The sequence below is a fragment of the Leuciscus leuciscus genome, assembly GCF_965113295.1.
Source record: "Leuciscus leuciscus genome assembly, chromosome: 5".
Taxonomy (NCBI): domain Eukaryota; kingdom Metazoa; phylum Chordata; class Actinopteri; order Cypriniformes; family Leuciscidae; genus Leuciscus; species Leuciscus leuciscus.
The window spans coordinates 20,083,758-20,101,408 of record NC_138729.1 but is presented as its reverse complement, the minus strand read 5'-3'; the positions used below and the strand labels follow the sequence as shown (position 1 = coordinate 20,101,408).

General features: G+C 41.2%; 1 protein-coding gene across 1 annotated transcript; it reads left to right on the top strand.

Moving 5' to 3' along the window:
• Positions 1-505: 505 nt before the first annotated feature.
• pomt1 (protein-O-mannosyltransferase 1) lies at positions 506-17,634 on the top strand. The gene is made up of 20 exons (XM_082171611.1): positions 506-759; positions 891-1,014; positions 1,110-1,216; positions 1,309-1,359; positions 2,353-2,499; positions 2,589-2,694; positions 2,821-2,880; positions 3,011-3,104; positions 3,185-3,340; positions 4,585-4,715; positions 12,538-12,633; positions 12,715-12,807; positions 12,974-13,070; positions 13,158-13,250; positions 14,217-14,337; positions 14,413-14,510; positions 14,617-14,730; positions 14,828-14,954; positions 16,969-17,146; positions 17,322-17,634. The coding sequence occupies exons 2-20, from the start codon at positions 896-898 to the stop codon at positions 17,494-17,496; spliced, it is 2,163 nt and encodes a 720-aa protein (XP_082027737.1). The 5' UTR covers positions 506-759; positions 891-895; the 3' UTR covers positions 17,497-17,634.
• Positions 17,635-17,651: the final 17 nt, after the last annotated feature.

Sequence of the window (17,651 nt, the reverse complement as noted above, 5' to 3'; positions counted from 1 at the left end):
AAAAGCATGAAGTTGAACTTGTATTTATTCTACACACAAGTCAAGTAACATCATCAAACAATTCTCATTTGTCCAATTACGTTTAAACAAAACAGATAATAAGATGATTTTTAGTGGATATATAAAGTCAGTTTCTTCAATTCACTCAGCTGTTTTGTAAGTGATCACAGGTATTTGAATCATCACATTAACCAGAACATGTCCAACTTTACTTTTTATCTAAATATGAACAGTTTATTGCTTATAAACTCTTAATGCTTATTGCAGTTAATTTTTTTTTTTTGATTATAATAAGCACTTTGTTTTGCCTTAAAATAATTTGTGCACATTCTTTAAACAACAGAAAACATCCACATACTTTTTAGGAAAGGGACTCATCTAGTGCAGGAATGTTTGAACTGATCATCTAGTGCAGGAATGTTTGAACTGATCATCTAGTGCAGGAATGTTTGAACTGATCATCTAGTGCAGGAATGTTTGAACTTTTATTTTGAAATGTGAGTGATACTGCCCGGAAACACTAGCGCACAGACTACATATGGTTGGGTTATTTATCAATTTTAATGATTTTAAAGTAAAGGCTAAAGCTGTCGCTTGTGCCAGAGGCATGGCTGCATTTTTTTAATCAATTCAAGTTTTAGCGAATATGAATGCATTGCTTCTTTTTTGCGAAAAGAAACGTAGCACATGTAGACTCGAAATCAGCAGTGTTGACCTATGATTTCGTAACTCGTGAGAACTAAATCTAACTGAATCAAGGTAAAAAACTAAATGCATTTACATGATACGCAAAATTATTTTCCAAGCTGGATTCTGCTAAATACGTATAAATGAATACGTATATAGTAATATCTGTATGCTTTACCTTGATGAATGTATGCATTTTTCAGGGAGGATGCAGTGTGTGAAACTGCCCATCAGTGTGACAGTGGAGATCAATCTGCTGCTGGTGGCAGTCACAGCACTCGCGCTCGTCACCAGACTATATGGCATTCACTTTCCTAAAGCTGTAGTGTAAGTCTGCGTTTAATCATTATTATTTATTTATTTTACATTTTTATTTATTGAAATAAATTCACCTATGTATGTCATGTTTGTGTCTGCTAAAGGTTTGATGAAGTTTATTATGGACAGTTCCTGTCTCTGTACATGAAGCAAGTGTTTTTTATTGATGAGAGTGGTCCACCTTTTGGTCACATGATACTAGCTTTTGGAGGTGAGAAAATTGTTGATACTTTATAAATCACATTCATGAAGAAAACCACTTAATGTTTATTAATAACTAATGCATATTATTTATCTGTGTAGCATATTTAGGAGGATTTGATGGCAACTTTGTTTGGAACAGAATTGGAGCAGGTGATCATATTATACAGCTTCATGTTGTGTTGACAAAGCCAACCAGTTGTTCATGTACAGATCTTCCAGTTTTTTTAGTGTCACTAACCCAGTTCTGACTAACTGTTTATATTAGAGTTATATTTCAACTACTTTAGGGCCAGGGCCCCTTGGTGGATAGGCTCGGAGCCTAAAATGCATATTTGAGCTGTCTTTGCACTGACATATCTTACATTTCAAAGCCATTTAAATAATTGTTATTGATGCATTATTAAGTCATATACATTGGATTTTAATATGAAATGAACAGTGAAACATTTGACTGTATTTTAATGCATTTATTCACTCTTTTTCTCTCTCTCACACACACACACACGGGTTTCCATGCTGTATGGGGACTTGATGGACGTAATGGTTTTTATACTGTACAAACTGTATATTCTATCCCCTAACCCTAAACCTACCTGTCACAGAAAACTTTCTGCTGTTTTAGATTTTCAAAAAAGACCATTCTGTATGAAGTTTGAGTATTTTAATTTTATTTTATTTTTTATATATATATATAATTAAATAATTTGAAGTCATCCTGTGGCCCCTTTGTAAGTATGCGGAGGCCCTCCAGTGGGCCTTGGTTGATAACCACTATAGACTGGAAACTATCTTTGGCACAGAGTCACAGTCATTCTGACTAATTATGTATTTTCCTTAAAATATCAAACTCATGTTTCGAGAATCTACTGCCTTGCAAATGTCCTAGCAACCAGCCAGAGCACCTTAGTGAACGCTTGGCATCCTCTAGATTACATCAAGTTTCAAATCTCAAAGTATTCAAACTACACGACACACTAACACTTATATAACCTTTAAACTGTCATGAGCGTTCAGGCAAGGCTTTGTCAAGAAAGACAACATTTGAACTTTCCCTTCATTTTTTTACATGTTACACTGTCATACATTAACGCAGGCTTTAGTAATTGCATTACTCTTATTGATTATTATTGGGGTCCATTGTAGAATATACCAGTAATGTTCCTGTTTGGAGCCTTCGGATAATACCGGCCCTTGCTGGATCCTTTTGTATACCACTTGCCTATCTTCTGGTGGTGGAGCTGGGATATTCCCACTTCTCAGCATTGGGGGCCAGTGCGCTGCTCCTCATGGGTAACTACTTACCTTATCATTTACAAGTCATTGTCTGAGGATGGTTTTTCTTGAATGTGAGGTTAAATACTTTTGTTTCATTTTAACAGAAAATTCCATGATTGTGCAATCACGCTTCATGCTGCTGGAGTCTGTTTTAATCTTTTTCCTACTGTTAGCTGTACTGTCTTACCTCCGCTTCCACAAAGCACGCAAGTAAGTATTGTAGGCTAATATGATTTGTCAGTCTCTGATCTGGATTGTCTTGTCAGCATCCAGTGGCTGTAATGATGATGACATACTCAAGGTCACAAGTGTGTCATGTGTTCTCTCTTCTTCCAGTTCATCTTTTAAGTGGCTTTGGCTCGTGATCTGTGGGGTCAGTTGTGCATATGGAATTGGGTGTGTACAGTAAGATTACTTTTGTGAAGCACCACTCGCATTTTCTTCAGAAAGTGTAAAAAATGTAGTTGAAATTGCTCTGCGAATGAAATTCAAGTAGTATTTGTTTTTTCTTTGTCTTATTTTTCAGGGTTAAGTACATGGGTATATTCACATACTTGTTACTGCTAGGCCTGGCAGCTGTACACACCTGGCAACTTATTGGAGATCGAACCTTAAGCCATGTGAGTAATAGTTACCAAATATCCATGGGTTTTGCATCACTATGGGTACAACGTTATGATTTTGCGATCTATGTCAAAAGGGCAAAGTAGTGGTCCAGGTTTTGGTTCGCTTCCTGGCCCTTGTGGTGTTACCCGTCATCATGTACCTTGGATTTTTCTACGTCCATCTTACACTGCTGTATCGCAGTGGACCACATGACCAGATGATGAGCAGTGCTTTTCAAGCAAGTCTAGAGGTACAGATAAAATTCCTGTATTAAGTGCACTACCGTTTGAAAGTTTGGGGTCGGTAAGATGTTTCAATAGTTGCGTTTCCATTACCATTCAAATTGCGCAAATTGAAATTGCGAGTTGAAAATACGGCCAATGGAAACACGTCAATTTTGCGAAAACTTTTTTGCGATAAATGGGAGTTTTTACGCTCGCATGAGGTGGTTTTTCAGGCTATTTGAAAAATAAATATTTCGCAAAACTGCAATGGAAACAGTTTTTGTGCATTTACAGGTCACCTGACGTAGACGGTGCGGTATGTTTGGACAGAATACGAGACAGAGTTCTTTATTAAATTCATAAAAGAATTACAGGAATACTGGATTCTAAACCTCAAAGAAATGCCACAAATCAAGACCTCGAAGCAGATATGAGGGAGAAACACCCAGAAACACCTCATATGTGCCGCTCACAAGTATAAGGGTCTTTCCTTGCCATTAATGCTAGGATAACACGCCTACGTCTCCTTCGATTAATAATAATGGCCAGTCCAGTGGCTGGGATATACATAAACCTACCAACGTCCGTTGCCATGATTTTTGGAATGACTCATCGCGAGAGGAAAAAATTAAGTTTTAGTCGCAAAACATCGGTTAATGGAAACGCTTTTTGTCAACATTTAGAAGAAATCGCAAAAGTTTTGCACAAATCTGTAATGGAAAGCACCTACTGTCACATTTGATCAATCTAATGCACTGTTGCTGAACAAAATTGTTATGAAATGGAAGTTGCAATAGTCTTTTCTTCCCTATAATTGTGACATACTATATCCAAGTGAAACTGTAGGGCAGGACTTAATTTTTTCAGTGGGAATTGACTGGATCGGTGTGGTTTGCTATTGCTGTGATCTCATATGAGTGACAGGTTGTCCCACTCTCATGCAAGTAAAACGTCATCAGAGAAGAGATGTCACTGCAAGAAGGGGGAATGATATTTTGATTAAAGATTACGAGGGCACATGACAAAAAAATATGTTAATAAATTGTGTGATATTCCTTAAAAATGGTCAATTCTGATTTCATGGCGACTTGAATTTCTTCAACAAAAAAAAATATCTTACTGACCCCCATTTTTGAACAGTAGTGCACATAATGTATTCAAACAGATTTGTTCAAATACACAGTGTAATAGTCACCTACCTGAATAGTGAATATTATCACTGGAGCGTTTATATGTGTGTTGATGTGTGTCCTTTATTTCTCCCATAAAGGGCGGTCTAGCCCGGATCACTCAGGGTCAGCCCTTGGATGTAGCGTTCGGCTCACAGGTCACTCTCCGCACCGTGTCCAGTAAACCTGTTCCATGTTGGCTTCACTCCCACAAGGTTAACTATCCAATCAGGTGAGCCATCAGCAGTCACAAAGCTGCAGGTTCAAGGTGATGTAATCCTAAACAACCGCATCTTCATGCAGATCTTTACCGTTTATCTATTGTCAGGGCCAGCAGTCCAATCCCTTGCGAAAGTTAGTTACTCGTGCCGTAGAACGTTGTATCAGGGCAAAAAGAAAGCTCCACTGGACTCCAATGTCAAAGGATAACAAAAAATGACCGTTTATTCAGGTCCCACAGTGAAATCTTTTTACAGGAGTAATAAAATAAATGTTTCTTAAACCAAAACTAATGCTGTCTGATATTTCTAAGACAATGTAACGTCCATAGGCTACGGTAAGAAAACTATATCGCTCAGGTCCTAGTTCACCGCTGGCTCTGAGCGTCCAAAGTCAGTTATGACGCTTCAACGGTATTGCGGGAAACCCAGCACAATTCTCTTAAAGGGGCGGTAGCCCTAAATTCAACCTAAACCCTGAGCTAAACAGAAAATGGTTTTCATTGTTTCCAAATCACAAAAACAGCATTTATAATTCAAATTATATCAATGATCGTTTTCTGTAAACCTCCTTAACATTACTAAGAAACATAACTGAGAAATAATAATCTTTTAATAAAGTTATGTTTGACTACTATTAGCAATAAGCTATTAATGTAGTAATATAACCCTTATAAATCAAATATAAGGTTATTCCATATCCCAAATAATATGTACAGTGTTTTGGCTCCTATATTCCGGCCCCTAATTTTTTCTTATTTCAGAAAAAATTACCTTACAAAACAACAAGGAGCCAACAAACTTAAACTAATAACTAATAACTGTCGAGTGTCTCTGTAGCTGTCTTCAGCACCGCCTCATACAGCTTCTTGGAGAAGACAGACCTTGGTAATGGGTCTATCTAATGTGGTTGTCTTCGTCTTGATGCGGACCCGGCGCACGAGCCCGTGCGCGTCTGGAACCACCTCGATGATCTTACCAAGGACCCAGGAGTTGCGGGGCGCAGAATCATCGACGATCAAGACGATGTCCCCCTCAGCGAAGTTCCGGGAAGCACGAGTCCACTTCTGCCTTTCCTGTAACTGCGGGAGGTATTCTCTTGTCCATCGCTTCCAGAATATGTCGGCTATATACTGGACCTGTTTCCACCTCCTGCGGGCGTAGACATCCTCCTTCATAAAGAGGCCTGGTGGCAGAGAAGGCTTTGATTGAAGAAGCAAGAGGTGATTGGGGGTAAGCGCTTCCAGGTCTGATGGGTCATTAGAGGCTTTGGTTATAGGTCGACTGTTGATGATGGCTTCTGCCTCACACAAGACGGTGTGCAGGCCTTCCTCATCCAGAGTTTGAAGTCTTACAGTGCTACTGAGGATCTTCCTGACCGACCGAATCATCCGTTCCCAGACGCCGCCATGGTGGGAACCAGTCGGGGGGTTGAAAATCCACTGGATGCCCCTCTGACGCAGACTGCTTTCAATCTTGGAGACATTCCATTCCTCCATAGCTCTCTTTAGCTCCTTCTCCGCCCCCACAAAATTAGTCCCATTATCTGAACGGAGGGTTTTCACTTGGCCTCGTCTCGCTAGAAATCGACGAAGAGCGTCAATGAATGAGTCCGTGTCCAACGATGATGCCATCTCCAGATGGACAGCACGGATAGCCAGGCAGGTGAAGATAACGCCCCACCTCTTTACTAAGCTTCTGCCCCGTTTGACTTCGAACGGACCGAAGTAGTCAACTCCAGTGTAGGTGAAAGGGGGTTCATCTGGAAGTACCCTGTCCTGGGGCAAATCTGCCATCTGCTGTTGTCCAGCTGCACCATGCGAGCGTCGACACGTCACACACCTTGATAGGACTCTTCTTATAGCTGAGTGAGCACCAGGAACCCAATACTTCAGTCGCAACTTGGACAGTACATGGTTGCGACCACTGTGACCCACGCACTCATGTATATCTCTGAGTATAAGCTCCGTCACATGGAAGTCCTTAGGTAGGATGGCAGGGTGTTTCACCTCTTCAGGCATCACTGATCTGCTGAGTCTTCCTCCTACTCTAAGGATCCCCTCCTGTAGTTTGGGTTTGAGCTTGTAGATGTGACTGCTCATCTTAACGTCTTCACCTTTCCGAAGTATAGAGATCTCCTCAGAGTACTTTCGCCGCTGACAGAAACGAATGATCTCAAGCTCCGCTTCCTTGAGGTTCTCCACAGTGAGGTTGGTCTTTGGAAGGCTTTCCTTGAAGATCTTCATCTTTTTCTGGACCTCAGACTGTGGAAGTGACGCATTCATCTCTTCCCTCTTACGACACAGAGTCAGCAGCGTGTTTCTCAGCTTCAGCATCCAGCTGACTGCCTTCTTCAGACGATTCCAGGAGGAGTAATACTCAAGGAACCGCTGCACTGTGTCCAACTGCTCCTCGACTGCAGTAGTGTTGACCATGGCTTTCCTTACCTCTGGGTCCTCTGAGGTTAGGTCCCCATGGTTGTCTGGGTTCTGTGGCCATTCCTCCTCTGGCTTTGTGAGAAAGTCCGGCCCCTTTATCCATGACTCATTGCGCAGGAAGGATCTCACGTCGAGTCCTCTTGACGCAATGTCAGCAGGATTCTTGGCTGTATTTACATGTCGCCACTGTCTAACTTCTGACAGCTTCAAAATAATTTCCACTCGATTAGCGACGAAGGTGCGAAATCGGCTGGTTCTATTTCCGATGTACTTGAGCACCGTGGTGCTGTCTGACCAGAACACAGATTCGTCCAAGTGGAGTTCCATTTCTGACCTCAGGGCTTTGTCCATGCGCGCTGCCATGGTAGCTGCCGCTAGTTCCATGCGTGGGATGGTGAGGGGCTTGAGGGGTGCCACCCTGGCCTTTGCCATGACGAAGGCAACGTGAAGCTTGTTTTCTTCGTTCTCCTGCAGCAAGTAACTCACCGTTCCGTAGCCTTCTTGGCTAGCATCTGCAAAGTGATGCAGCTGATTGAATATTACCTTGCCAAAGTCCCTGGGCTTGAAGCATCTAGACACTCCAAAATCCTTCAGCAAGTGAAGATCCTCCAACCAGCTGTTCCATTTTTTAGCGAGGTGCTCTGGAATGTCATCGTCCCATCCCAGCTTGAGTCGGCAGAGCTCCTGGAGGATTAGCTTTGCTGTCAAGACCACCGGTGCTAGAATACCCAGCGGGTCGTAGATAGAGCCAACTACGGAGAGAATGCCTCTTCTTGTGGGTGGCCTCTCTTGGATGATGATCCTAAATTTGAAGTTGTCGCTCTCAATACACCATCGGACCCCCAATGCTCGTTCGACAGGTAGCATATCCAAGTCAAGATTGAGGTCTCTTAGTTCTTCAGCTCTCTCCTCCACAGGGATTGCAGACAGCACGGCTCTGCTGTTGCTCACCCACTTCGTAAGGCGGAATCCTCCTGAATGAAGGATGGCCCTCAAGTCGCTGTACATAGATACTGCTTCCTCTTCTGAGCAGACAGACTTGAGGCAGTCATCAACATAGAAGTTGCGTAGTACTGTGTCAACACTTGCAGCATTGTACTGACCTCTGCTGTCGTGTGCACACTTCTGTAGGGCAAACGTGGCACAACTCGGAGATGAGGTGGCACCGAATATGTGCACCCTCATTCGGTACTCTGCGATGTCTTGTCTGATGTCACCAGAGGGCCACCAGAGAAACCGCAGAAGGTCAGCATCTTCAGCCGGTACCCGTACCTGGTGGAACATGGCTTCCACATCTGCCATGACAGCCACAACCTCTTGCCGAAACCTTGTGATGACACCAAGCAGAGTACTCGTCAGATCCGGCCCCTGTAGGAGCTGATCATTCAATGTGGTGCCTTGGAAGGACGCCCCACAATCGAACACCACTCGGATCTTCAACTTTTTAGCATGATATACGCCATGATGTGGCAAGTACCACACCTTTCCATCGCTACGGCTGATCTCTTCATTGGGAACCTTGACAGCGTAATCCTTCACGATCCAGTCTTCCACAAACGCAGAGTATTCAGCATGAAACTGAGGACTCTTTATGAACTTCTTCTTTAAGTTGAGAGCTCGCTGTTCAGCTACTTTCCTGTTGTTCGGCATCTTGAAAACTGTGTTCCTCAGTGGTAAACCGATGCTGTAGTGACCTTCTATGAGTTTTGCTGACTGCGAGACCATTTCCAGAAACTGGATGTCTTCCCTTGACATCTCTACACGGTCGTTTTGACACTCTGGAAAGTCGATCTTGAACTGTTGATGGTTCCACAGCTCATCTAGCGTAGCCACTGATATGCGATTGGAAGTGACCTGTATGAGTCCACTAGTCGTGTCATGGCTGTTGACTCCACGGAGAGGACCATTGACAATCCAGCCCAGTCGTGTTTTTACCGCGTATGGCCCATCTTCCACGCTGGGTATCACCTGCCACGGCTCCATGGCCTTGGGTACGTCAGTCCCGATGAGAAGATCTACCTCTGCCTGAATCTTTGGGATCTTCACTTGACTGAGATGAGGCCACTTGTCTACTTCCTCCTGCAGAGGGATGTTCTGTTCACGTGCCGGGATCACCCTCTGAGAATAGATGTTGGGCAGCTCCAGGAAGCTGTTGCCATCCATGCCGCTGACTTCCAGACCAGACACCACTTGGCTGCTCACCAGCCGCTCGCCTCCCATGGTCTTCAGCAGAATACTTGTTTTCCTCCCTGTGACATTGAGTGAGGCCATTAACTTCTCTGTGCAGAAGGTGACATTGCTGCCTGGGTCGAGGAACGCATAAGTAGTCACAATCTTATTACCTTTCTTGGCCTTGACATGTACTGGAACGATCGCCAGAACACTATTAACATTGCCGGCCCCAGTAGCTTTGCAGGTCCTCATCTCTGCATTGATGCATCCACTTACTACTGAACTGGATTCTCCATCTGCTCGTTCCACCTTGTGCTTTGTGTTTTTGGACGTGTCAGTCAATGGCTCCTTCTGCCTTGCTTCATCAGTAGCATCCTTATTCTTCTTATGGAGAACTGTCGGGTGAGTAAGCTGGCACACCTGGCAGGCCATCTTCTCATCGCAGGCCTTGCTCATGTGTCCTTGTTTCAGGCAACTGAAGCATAGTCCTTTACTCTTAAGAAAGTCGATCTTCTCCTTGTGAAGAGACCTTTTCATCCTTTTGCAGTGTTCCAAGGTGTGCTGTTCTCCTTGGCAGAAGAGACAAGGGGTCGAGAAAGCACACAGTGATTCTCCCTTGGGCTTTAATTTTGTCTCTGCCGGATTCTTGACTGCTGTGGCTGCAGTAGTGAAGCTTCTCTGAGCACCACTCGTTCTGGCTGATTTCTCAGTCTTGTGAGCCCTTACATGGCTCTTGTTTCCATCCGTAATGTCACCGAAGAGTGGGTGGAGGGCTTCTTCCGCTTGCTGAATCACAAAGCCGACAAGGTCCCTGAACTTAGCGCTGCGTTGCTCCTTCTCTAGGAGAGCACATGCTTTGCTTCTCCACCTCTCCCTCTGCTTGTATGGAAGCTTGGCAGCGATAGCTCGCATATTGGACACACTGTCAAGCTCTTGCATGTACTCTACATCCGACATTGCGTTGAGGCATCCTGTGAGGTAAAGGCCAAAGGAGTGAAGTGCTTCTCCGTCATCTGACTTGATTGTCGGCCAGGCCAGTGCTTTGTCGATGTACGCCATTGAAATCTTATATCCATTACCAAAGTGCTCCTTTAAGAGCCTCTTGGCTTCACGATAGCCAGTTTGCGGTTCCATGTGAAAACAACTTCGTATAAGCTCTCTCGGCTGCCCATCCGTGTACTGCTCCATGTAGTACAGCCGGTCCCTGTCACTATCCGTCTTATCCTCTACTCCATGTTCAAAGGCCCTGATGAATAGCCTGTATTCCATAGGGTCCCCCTTGAATATTGGAATCTTCTGAGGTGGCAGGGTAGCGAGGTTCTGTTGTTTCATTAGGAAGTCAATAATGGATAATGGCGAAGATTCTTGTAGCAAAGTCTCCTGTTCCGTCCTCACATCCCTAGTAGGGGCTCCATGACTACCTCTGCGAGCAGGTTCTATTCTGACTTCTGCTTGGGGAGTAGTCGTAGCTTGCCTAGGAGCTTGTGGTACCGTGTGCTTTGCTTTCTCTATGTAAGAGTTCATACCATCTTGCTGGCTAACTCTAGACCAGGCTCTGATACCTTCAAACTCCTCTAGTACTCTGCACTTAGCATCGGAGGCGGCAAGCGCGATCTGCATTTGCAACTCCTCTCTCTCAGCTTTTATCTTAGCTTCCTGTTCATCAAGTAGTTGTTTTTGTTTTAGAGTGAAAGCTCGAGCTTGTAGCTCAGCTCTCTCTAATTCAGCCTTCAGAGGGGCCGCTGATGCAGAGGATGCTTTGGAATGTACTGAGGATGGTGCTTTAGACCCTTTCCTTAACTTTCTCGAAGCAATAGCCACTGATGCACTATCTTCAGGAGAAATCTCCTCATTTGTCTTTTTAGCCTCGGCTATGCGCTGATACACCTCTTTTATCCATTTCTCAGCCTTAGTAGCAAAGTTATAAAACATATCGGCCTTCGGCTTAAACCATCCTTCCTGATCTGCATTCATTTCTGATGTTTCATCCAGTAACACTTTGACTGATGTATTTAGTTCACAAAACTCTCCAAACAGTTTATTGAACTCTACTGATAACATTTTCTCTACAGCTGGCAGGTTACTGTCGTCACCTTCATCCATTGACTGAGTTATCTGATTCATTTTGCTGGTTAGCTGACCTAGCTTGTTTTTCCTTTTATTAATGGCATGACGGACTTTTTCTTCATAAGCCTTGGCTGTGACTTTAACCTGTCTAGCTTCAGTAGGTTCAGGTTGTGGGGTTGAATAGTCTGCTTGGCTCATCTTGATGAATTTAAGTTACAGAGAGAACCAAAAAATCAATTTGCCTATTTGCCTGGTGAAGACGTTTCTCAATCACTCTCACAAGAGGCTGTCAGCACTTGCTACAAATAGTAAGTTGCACCAACTTAGCTAATTAGCAACAAGCATGTTAAACTTTGACGTCTCCACTCAACAGAAAAGGCACAAATAGCATCCACATTCTCTTTTCTTCAGTACTCACTGCCCACCAATCTGCTTATTTTCCTTCCTTACAGAGCTCCAGCAGTTTGTGATTCTTGAATCCTTTTTTTTTTTAGAGCACAGTTTTCTTACTATTTCAGGGCCAGCAGTCCAATCCCTTGCGAAAGTTAGTTACTCGTGCCGTAGAACGTTGTATCAGGGCAAAAAGAAAGCTCCACTGGACTCCAATGTCAAAGGATAACAAAAAATGACCGTTTATTCAGGTCCCACAGTGAAATCTTTTTACAGGAGTAATAAAATAAATGTTTCTTAAACCAAAACTAATGCTGTCTGATATTTCTAAGACAATGTAACGTCCATAGGCTACGGTAAGAAAACTATATCGCTCAGGTCCTAGTTCACCGCTGGCTCTGAGCGTCCAAAGTCAGTTATGACGCTTCAACGGTATTGCGGGAAACCCAGCACAATTCTCTTAAAGGGGCGGTAGCCCTAAATTCAACCTAAACCCTGAGCTAAACAGAAAATGGTTTTCATTGTTTCCAAATCACAAAAACAGCATTTATAATTCAAATTATATCAATGATCGTTTTCTGTAAACCTCCTTAACATTACTAAGAAACATAACTGAGAAATAATAATCTTTTAATAAAGTTATGTTTGACTACTATTAGCAATAAGCTATTAATGTAGTAATATAACCCTTATAAATCAAATATAAGGTTATTCCATATCCCAAATAATATGTACAGTGTTTTGGCTCCTATATCTATGCTTATCTAAGGTATGAAAATGGCCGCGGTAGCTCCCACCAGCAGCAGGTGACATGCTATCCTTTCAAAGACGTCAATAACTGGTGGATTATTAAAGACCCTGGACGGTATGTATTTGTTGTTCATATGATCCATATATGGTCTGCAGATAAATATTACATGAATTGTATTGTAATTTGAAACCGCAGGCAGAGTCTTGTGGTTAGCAGCCCACCCAGACCTGTCAGACATGGGGATATTATTCAGCTGCTACATGGAATGACGTCTCGCTACCTAAACACGTAATACAGTTCCACCATCAAGTTTCATTTAATATTAAATTATTATTGTTAACATTATATATATTTTTTATAATATTAATAATACAAATTAACAATGATAATAAAACAAAATAATGTTTGATATACTGGTAGTAATCAATAACCTGACTGTGCTTTGTTTTTTAAGACATGATGTTGCAGCCCCCATGAGTCCTCACTCACAGGAAGTGTCTGGATACATTGACTTTAATGTGTCTATGCCGGCTCAAAATCTATGGAGAGTGGTAAGATCTCAGTCCCAGAGGTCTATAATAAATATTCACATTTACTCAAAATGGGTTTTATTATGCATTGTTTTCATTGCACTGTAGGACGTAGTGAACAGGGAATCCGATAGAGAGATCTGGAAAACGATTTTATCAGAGGTGCGACTAGTCCATGTGAACACTTCTGCTGTTCTGAAGGTTTGTATAGTTGTACAATGTGTACAAAAGAATTTAAGCATAATAATACAGTATACAGTTTTAGGAAAAATGTAAATGTGAGACTAATTTATGCAGAAATACATGGACAAAATCGCATACATATATTTTGTTATTTACTTAATATATTATTAATTAACAATGAGCAATACATTTGATATGGTATTATTTATTAATCATTGATAACAGTTTATTGATGGTTCATGTTAGCTCAGGCTCATTAAATAATATTAAAATAACACTTTTGATTTTAATAATGCTTTAAATGTTGAAATTAACATCAACTAAGATTAATAAATGCTTTAGAAGTATTTTTCATTGTTAGTTCATGTCAACTAATATAGTTAACTAATGGAACCTTATTGTAAAGTGTTATCCTTTAATTAGTTATTGTTACTGCCCTTAAAATTATAAAATTAAACTAAATTAAACTTCTGTCCACATTTACTTTATTTCTTCCATGGAACATAAAAGATGTTTTGAAGAATGATGAGTCACACTTTAGTTTAGGGTCCAATTCTCACTATTAACAAGCTATTAACTATGACTTTTGCCTAAATAAACTCCTAATTACTGCTTATTAATAGTAAGTAAGGTAGTTGTTAAGTTTAGGGACTGGGTAGGATTAAGGGATGTAGAATATGGTCATACTGAATAAGGCATTAATTTGTGCTTTATAAGTACTAATAAACAGCCAATATCCTAGTAATATGCACACTAATAACTAGTTAATAGTAAGAATTGGACCCCAAACTGAAGTGTAACCGAATGTTGGAAACCAAACAGCAGCTCATTGAGAAAAGAACAAAACAATAAAAATATATTTTTTATGTGCCATACAAGAAAGTAAGTCATTTTTGGAATGACATGAAGGTGACAGAATTTACAGTTTTGTATGGAGTATTCCTTTAAGAGAGTTATTTATACCTGTTTTGTTATGTTTTGCAGCTCAGTGGAGCGTCTCTGCCAGAGTGGGGTTTCAAACAGCTGGAGGTGGTTGGGGATAAGATTCATAAAGGTTACCATCAGAGTGGCATGTGGAACGTGGAGGAGCATCGCTATGGCAGAAGTATGAGAATTAACATCTGTAAATATTTTCATATTGCTTATGTCTTCTTTTTCAATTTAACACATATCTCTACAGGTCAGGAACAGAAGGAAAGGGAGTTGGAGCTGAAGTCACCTACTCACAGCGACGTCAACAGAAACCTCACTTTTATGGCCAAATTTCTTGAGCTGCAGGTGAATATTAAATATTAATCTTGATCTTAATTATGTCAATCGTCAGAAAAGCCATTTAGAGCTGGTGTTGTAGAATGAATACACTTAATGTATGTTTGAGTAACAGTGGAAGATGCTGACGGTAAAGAATGAAGAGTCCGAGCACAAATATAGTTCATCACCTCTTGAATGGATCTCAATGGACACTAACATTGCATACTGGCTTCATCCTTCAAGTAATGTACGTCAACATCATTCTGTTGGTTTTTATTTTACGTCTGTGTTTTACAGAATGATAACAGAATTAATCTGTCTAATCTTTTCTATTTTTAATGCAGGCACAAATTCAATTGATAGGGAATTTTGTGACTTGGACCATTGCAAACCTTGTGCTGGTGGTGTACTGTCTTCTGTTTTTAACCTACTTGCTAAGGCGACGGAGGAAAGTTGAAGACATTCCTCAAGGTATGTGCCTGGAAGTACTGCCACATGACGGTCCTAGTACTGAGCCTTGTGGTACTCCATACTGAACTTGTGATCGATATGATACCTCTTTGTTTACTGCTACAAATTGATAACGGTCAGATAAGTATGATTTGAACTATGCCAATGCAATTCCACTAATGCCAATGTAATTTTCAAGTCTATTCAAAAGAATGTTGTGGTTAATAGTATAAAATACTGTAGTATAAAATGCATGACTAAAATCTATACCAATGTGTTTAATTTAGAAATACAACCACGATTAGATGAGAAGAGCAAATCATTTGTAACTCTAATAATAGCAGTCTCAGTACTATGATACGGTTTAAATCCTGACTGGAAATCCTCACAGATACCATTTCTTTCTAAGAATGAACATAGTTGTGAGGATACTGCCTTTTCTAGTATTCTTTTACAGAAAAGGGTGATTTGAGATCGGCCTGTAATTAAAGGAGTCATGAACTGGATTGTTTTATTATTTTATAATGTTGCCTGGGGTGCCCTTATAATGTTAGTATGATTTTTACATCAAAAATTGTCATAATTTATCAATAAAAGCCATTTTTCCAAGCCTGATTTCAGCCTCAGATTTGAACGCTCTGTTTTAAGGGGCGTGTCTGCTGTGAGTGTCTGCCCAATGCATATGAAATAGCTAGTATTACATGAACTCTCTCGAAAACTTTTACTACGTTTTTACTATTACAGCTATCGAGATTAACAAATCGTGAAAAGTATCGTTTAAAGCATTATATTTAAATCTATTCCATCACATGAAAGGTTGCAGCATGATGAGCACTGACTGAGCAGATGACAGACAGTCTGTTGATCGCGTGAAAAAAGATCTTATCATTGCAACGCAATTTTTGTAAAATGTTTAGCACAGACACCTAAGCCAGTGGGAAGGGTTGTAGGAACCGCGTCATTAAAAATGAATTTAATCCACTGGTCCCTGATAGCTTGGTCCGTTCTTGGGAGAGAAAAAGCATTTCCATGTTGATTCTTGCAGTCAACAACAGAGCAACTCACGTGTGCACCACGTTTCTGCATCTTTCACGGTCGAATGCGTACTTCGAATCGGAATTCAGTAATGGCAGCGCTCGACTGAATATGAGGGGGAGAGGGGCAGGGCGGGCTTCCTGCAGCATAGGTCTGCGGTGTCCATATATGGTATATCCACGAAATTAACATCACGTATTTGAGTGCGCGTGCACGTGGGCTGGTTGACGAACCCAGGGGGTAAACAAACGCTTCACTTTTAAATATCGGCTTGCCGGCCAGTGTATAATCGTTAGGCAATCATAACATACATTTTTTCTTGTGGAAAAGTGAAAAATACAGGTCATGACTCCTTTAACTAATTCTCTAGGATCAAGATGTGTTTTTTATTTTTTATTTATGAGTTGTTTAATAACAGCCAGCTTAAAGGTTTTTTGTATGTATCCTAATGACAATGATGATGATGAATTAATAATATTAAGAAGAGGATCAATGACTTCTTGAAGCGTCTCTTTCAGTAGCTTATTCGGTAAAGAATCTAACATACATGGTGTTGATTTCAATGAAGACAATTCTTCCTCTCCTGTAGCAAAGAATTAATGGAATTGTTCCTCAGGGGTCTATAGCGCAAAGTCTGATGCATTAGTGTTGTAGACGGTTACATGTGTGCTGTTTGGAAATGTCAGAAGTTGAAGCTTTAGTTCTCGTTAATTTAGCCACTATGAAATAAAGAGAGTCTAAATATAAGCAGATCTAGCAGTTTTGAAGGCCTTTCTGTATGCAGTAACACTTCCACGAAATTAACAAAACAAACTAGAGGTATTGTCTTCTTCCAGCTGCTCTCCATTTTTCTGGCTGCTCTCTTGAAGCAGCGAGTGTGCTCATTATACCACGGCATCAGACTATTTTCCTTAATCTTCTTTAAAAGCAAAGGAGCAACAGTGTCTAAAGTGCCGGAAAAGAGATATCCCATGGATTGTTTCTTATTCTTCTCTTTTAGACGCTTGGGAACAGCTGGTTTTGGCTGGTGTTGTTTGCTTTGGAGGCTGGGCAGTTAATTACCTGCCATTCTTCCTAATGGAGAAGACTCTGTTTCTGTATCACTATCTTCCAGCGCTCACCTTCAAGATCTTGCAGATACCGATTGTCATAGAGCACCTGTACATGCATGTACTGAGGTAAGAGATGTAATTTCTGTCCAAAAATCATCAGTTACTGAAGATCTTACGTTCACTGTTGAAATTTGCATATCTATCTATCTATCTATCTGAATAAAACCTGCATGTTTATCATTGTATCACACCAGTGTTAATCACGTCTATGCTCATATCTGTATGTCATGCTGTTTCTCAGATCCCCAGCTCAACAGAAAGCATTTGGTGGTGTTATTTTGGCAGTCCTTTGCTCAGTATATGTGTCCTACCACAACTTGAGTCCTCTCACCTACGGCCGGCCAGCGTTAATGTCAGACGAGCTTGCTGCACTACGTTGGAGAGAAAGTTGGGATATTCTCCTACGAAAACGCTAAAAATGTTTCTTAAAGAACAGGAGCTTCCATACGTTTATGATGACATTGACTTTGAAGTCAAGGCAATTTGGTTGTGCCTTTGGATTTCAAGAGAGCTGTGAAACACGTTTTTTAGGGTCTTGTACTCACACATAAAAATGTTAAAATGTCTACAA

Coding starts and splice junctions, on each gene's coding strand:
- pomt1 (XM_082171611.1), top strand. CDS start 896: ATGCAGTGTGTGAAACTGCCCATCAGTGTGACAGTGGAGATCAATCTG. Junction 1,015..1,109: donor CACTTTCCTAAAGCTGTAGT/GTAAGTCTGCGT, acceptor TGTCTGCTAAAG/GTTTGATGAAGTTTATTATG. Junction 12,808..12,973: donor ACGTCTCGCTACCTAAACAC/GTAATACAGTTC, acceptor TTGTTTTTTAAG/ACATGATGTTGCAGCCCCCA.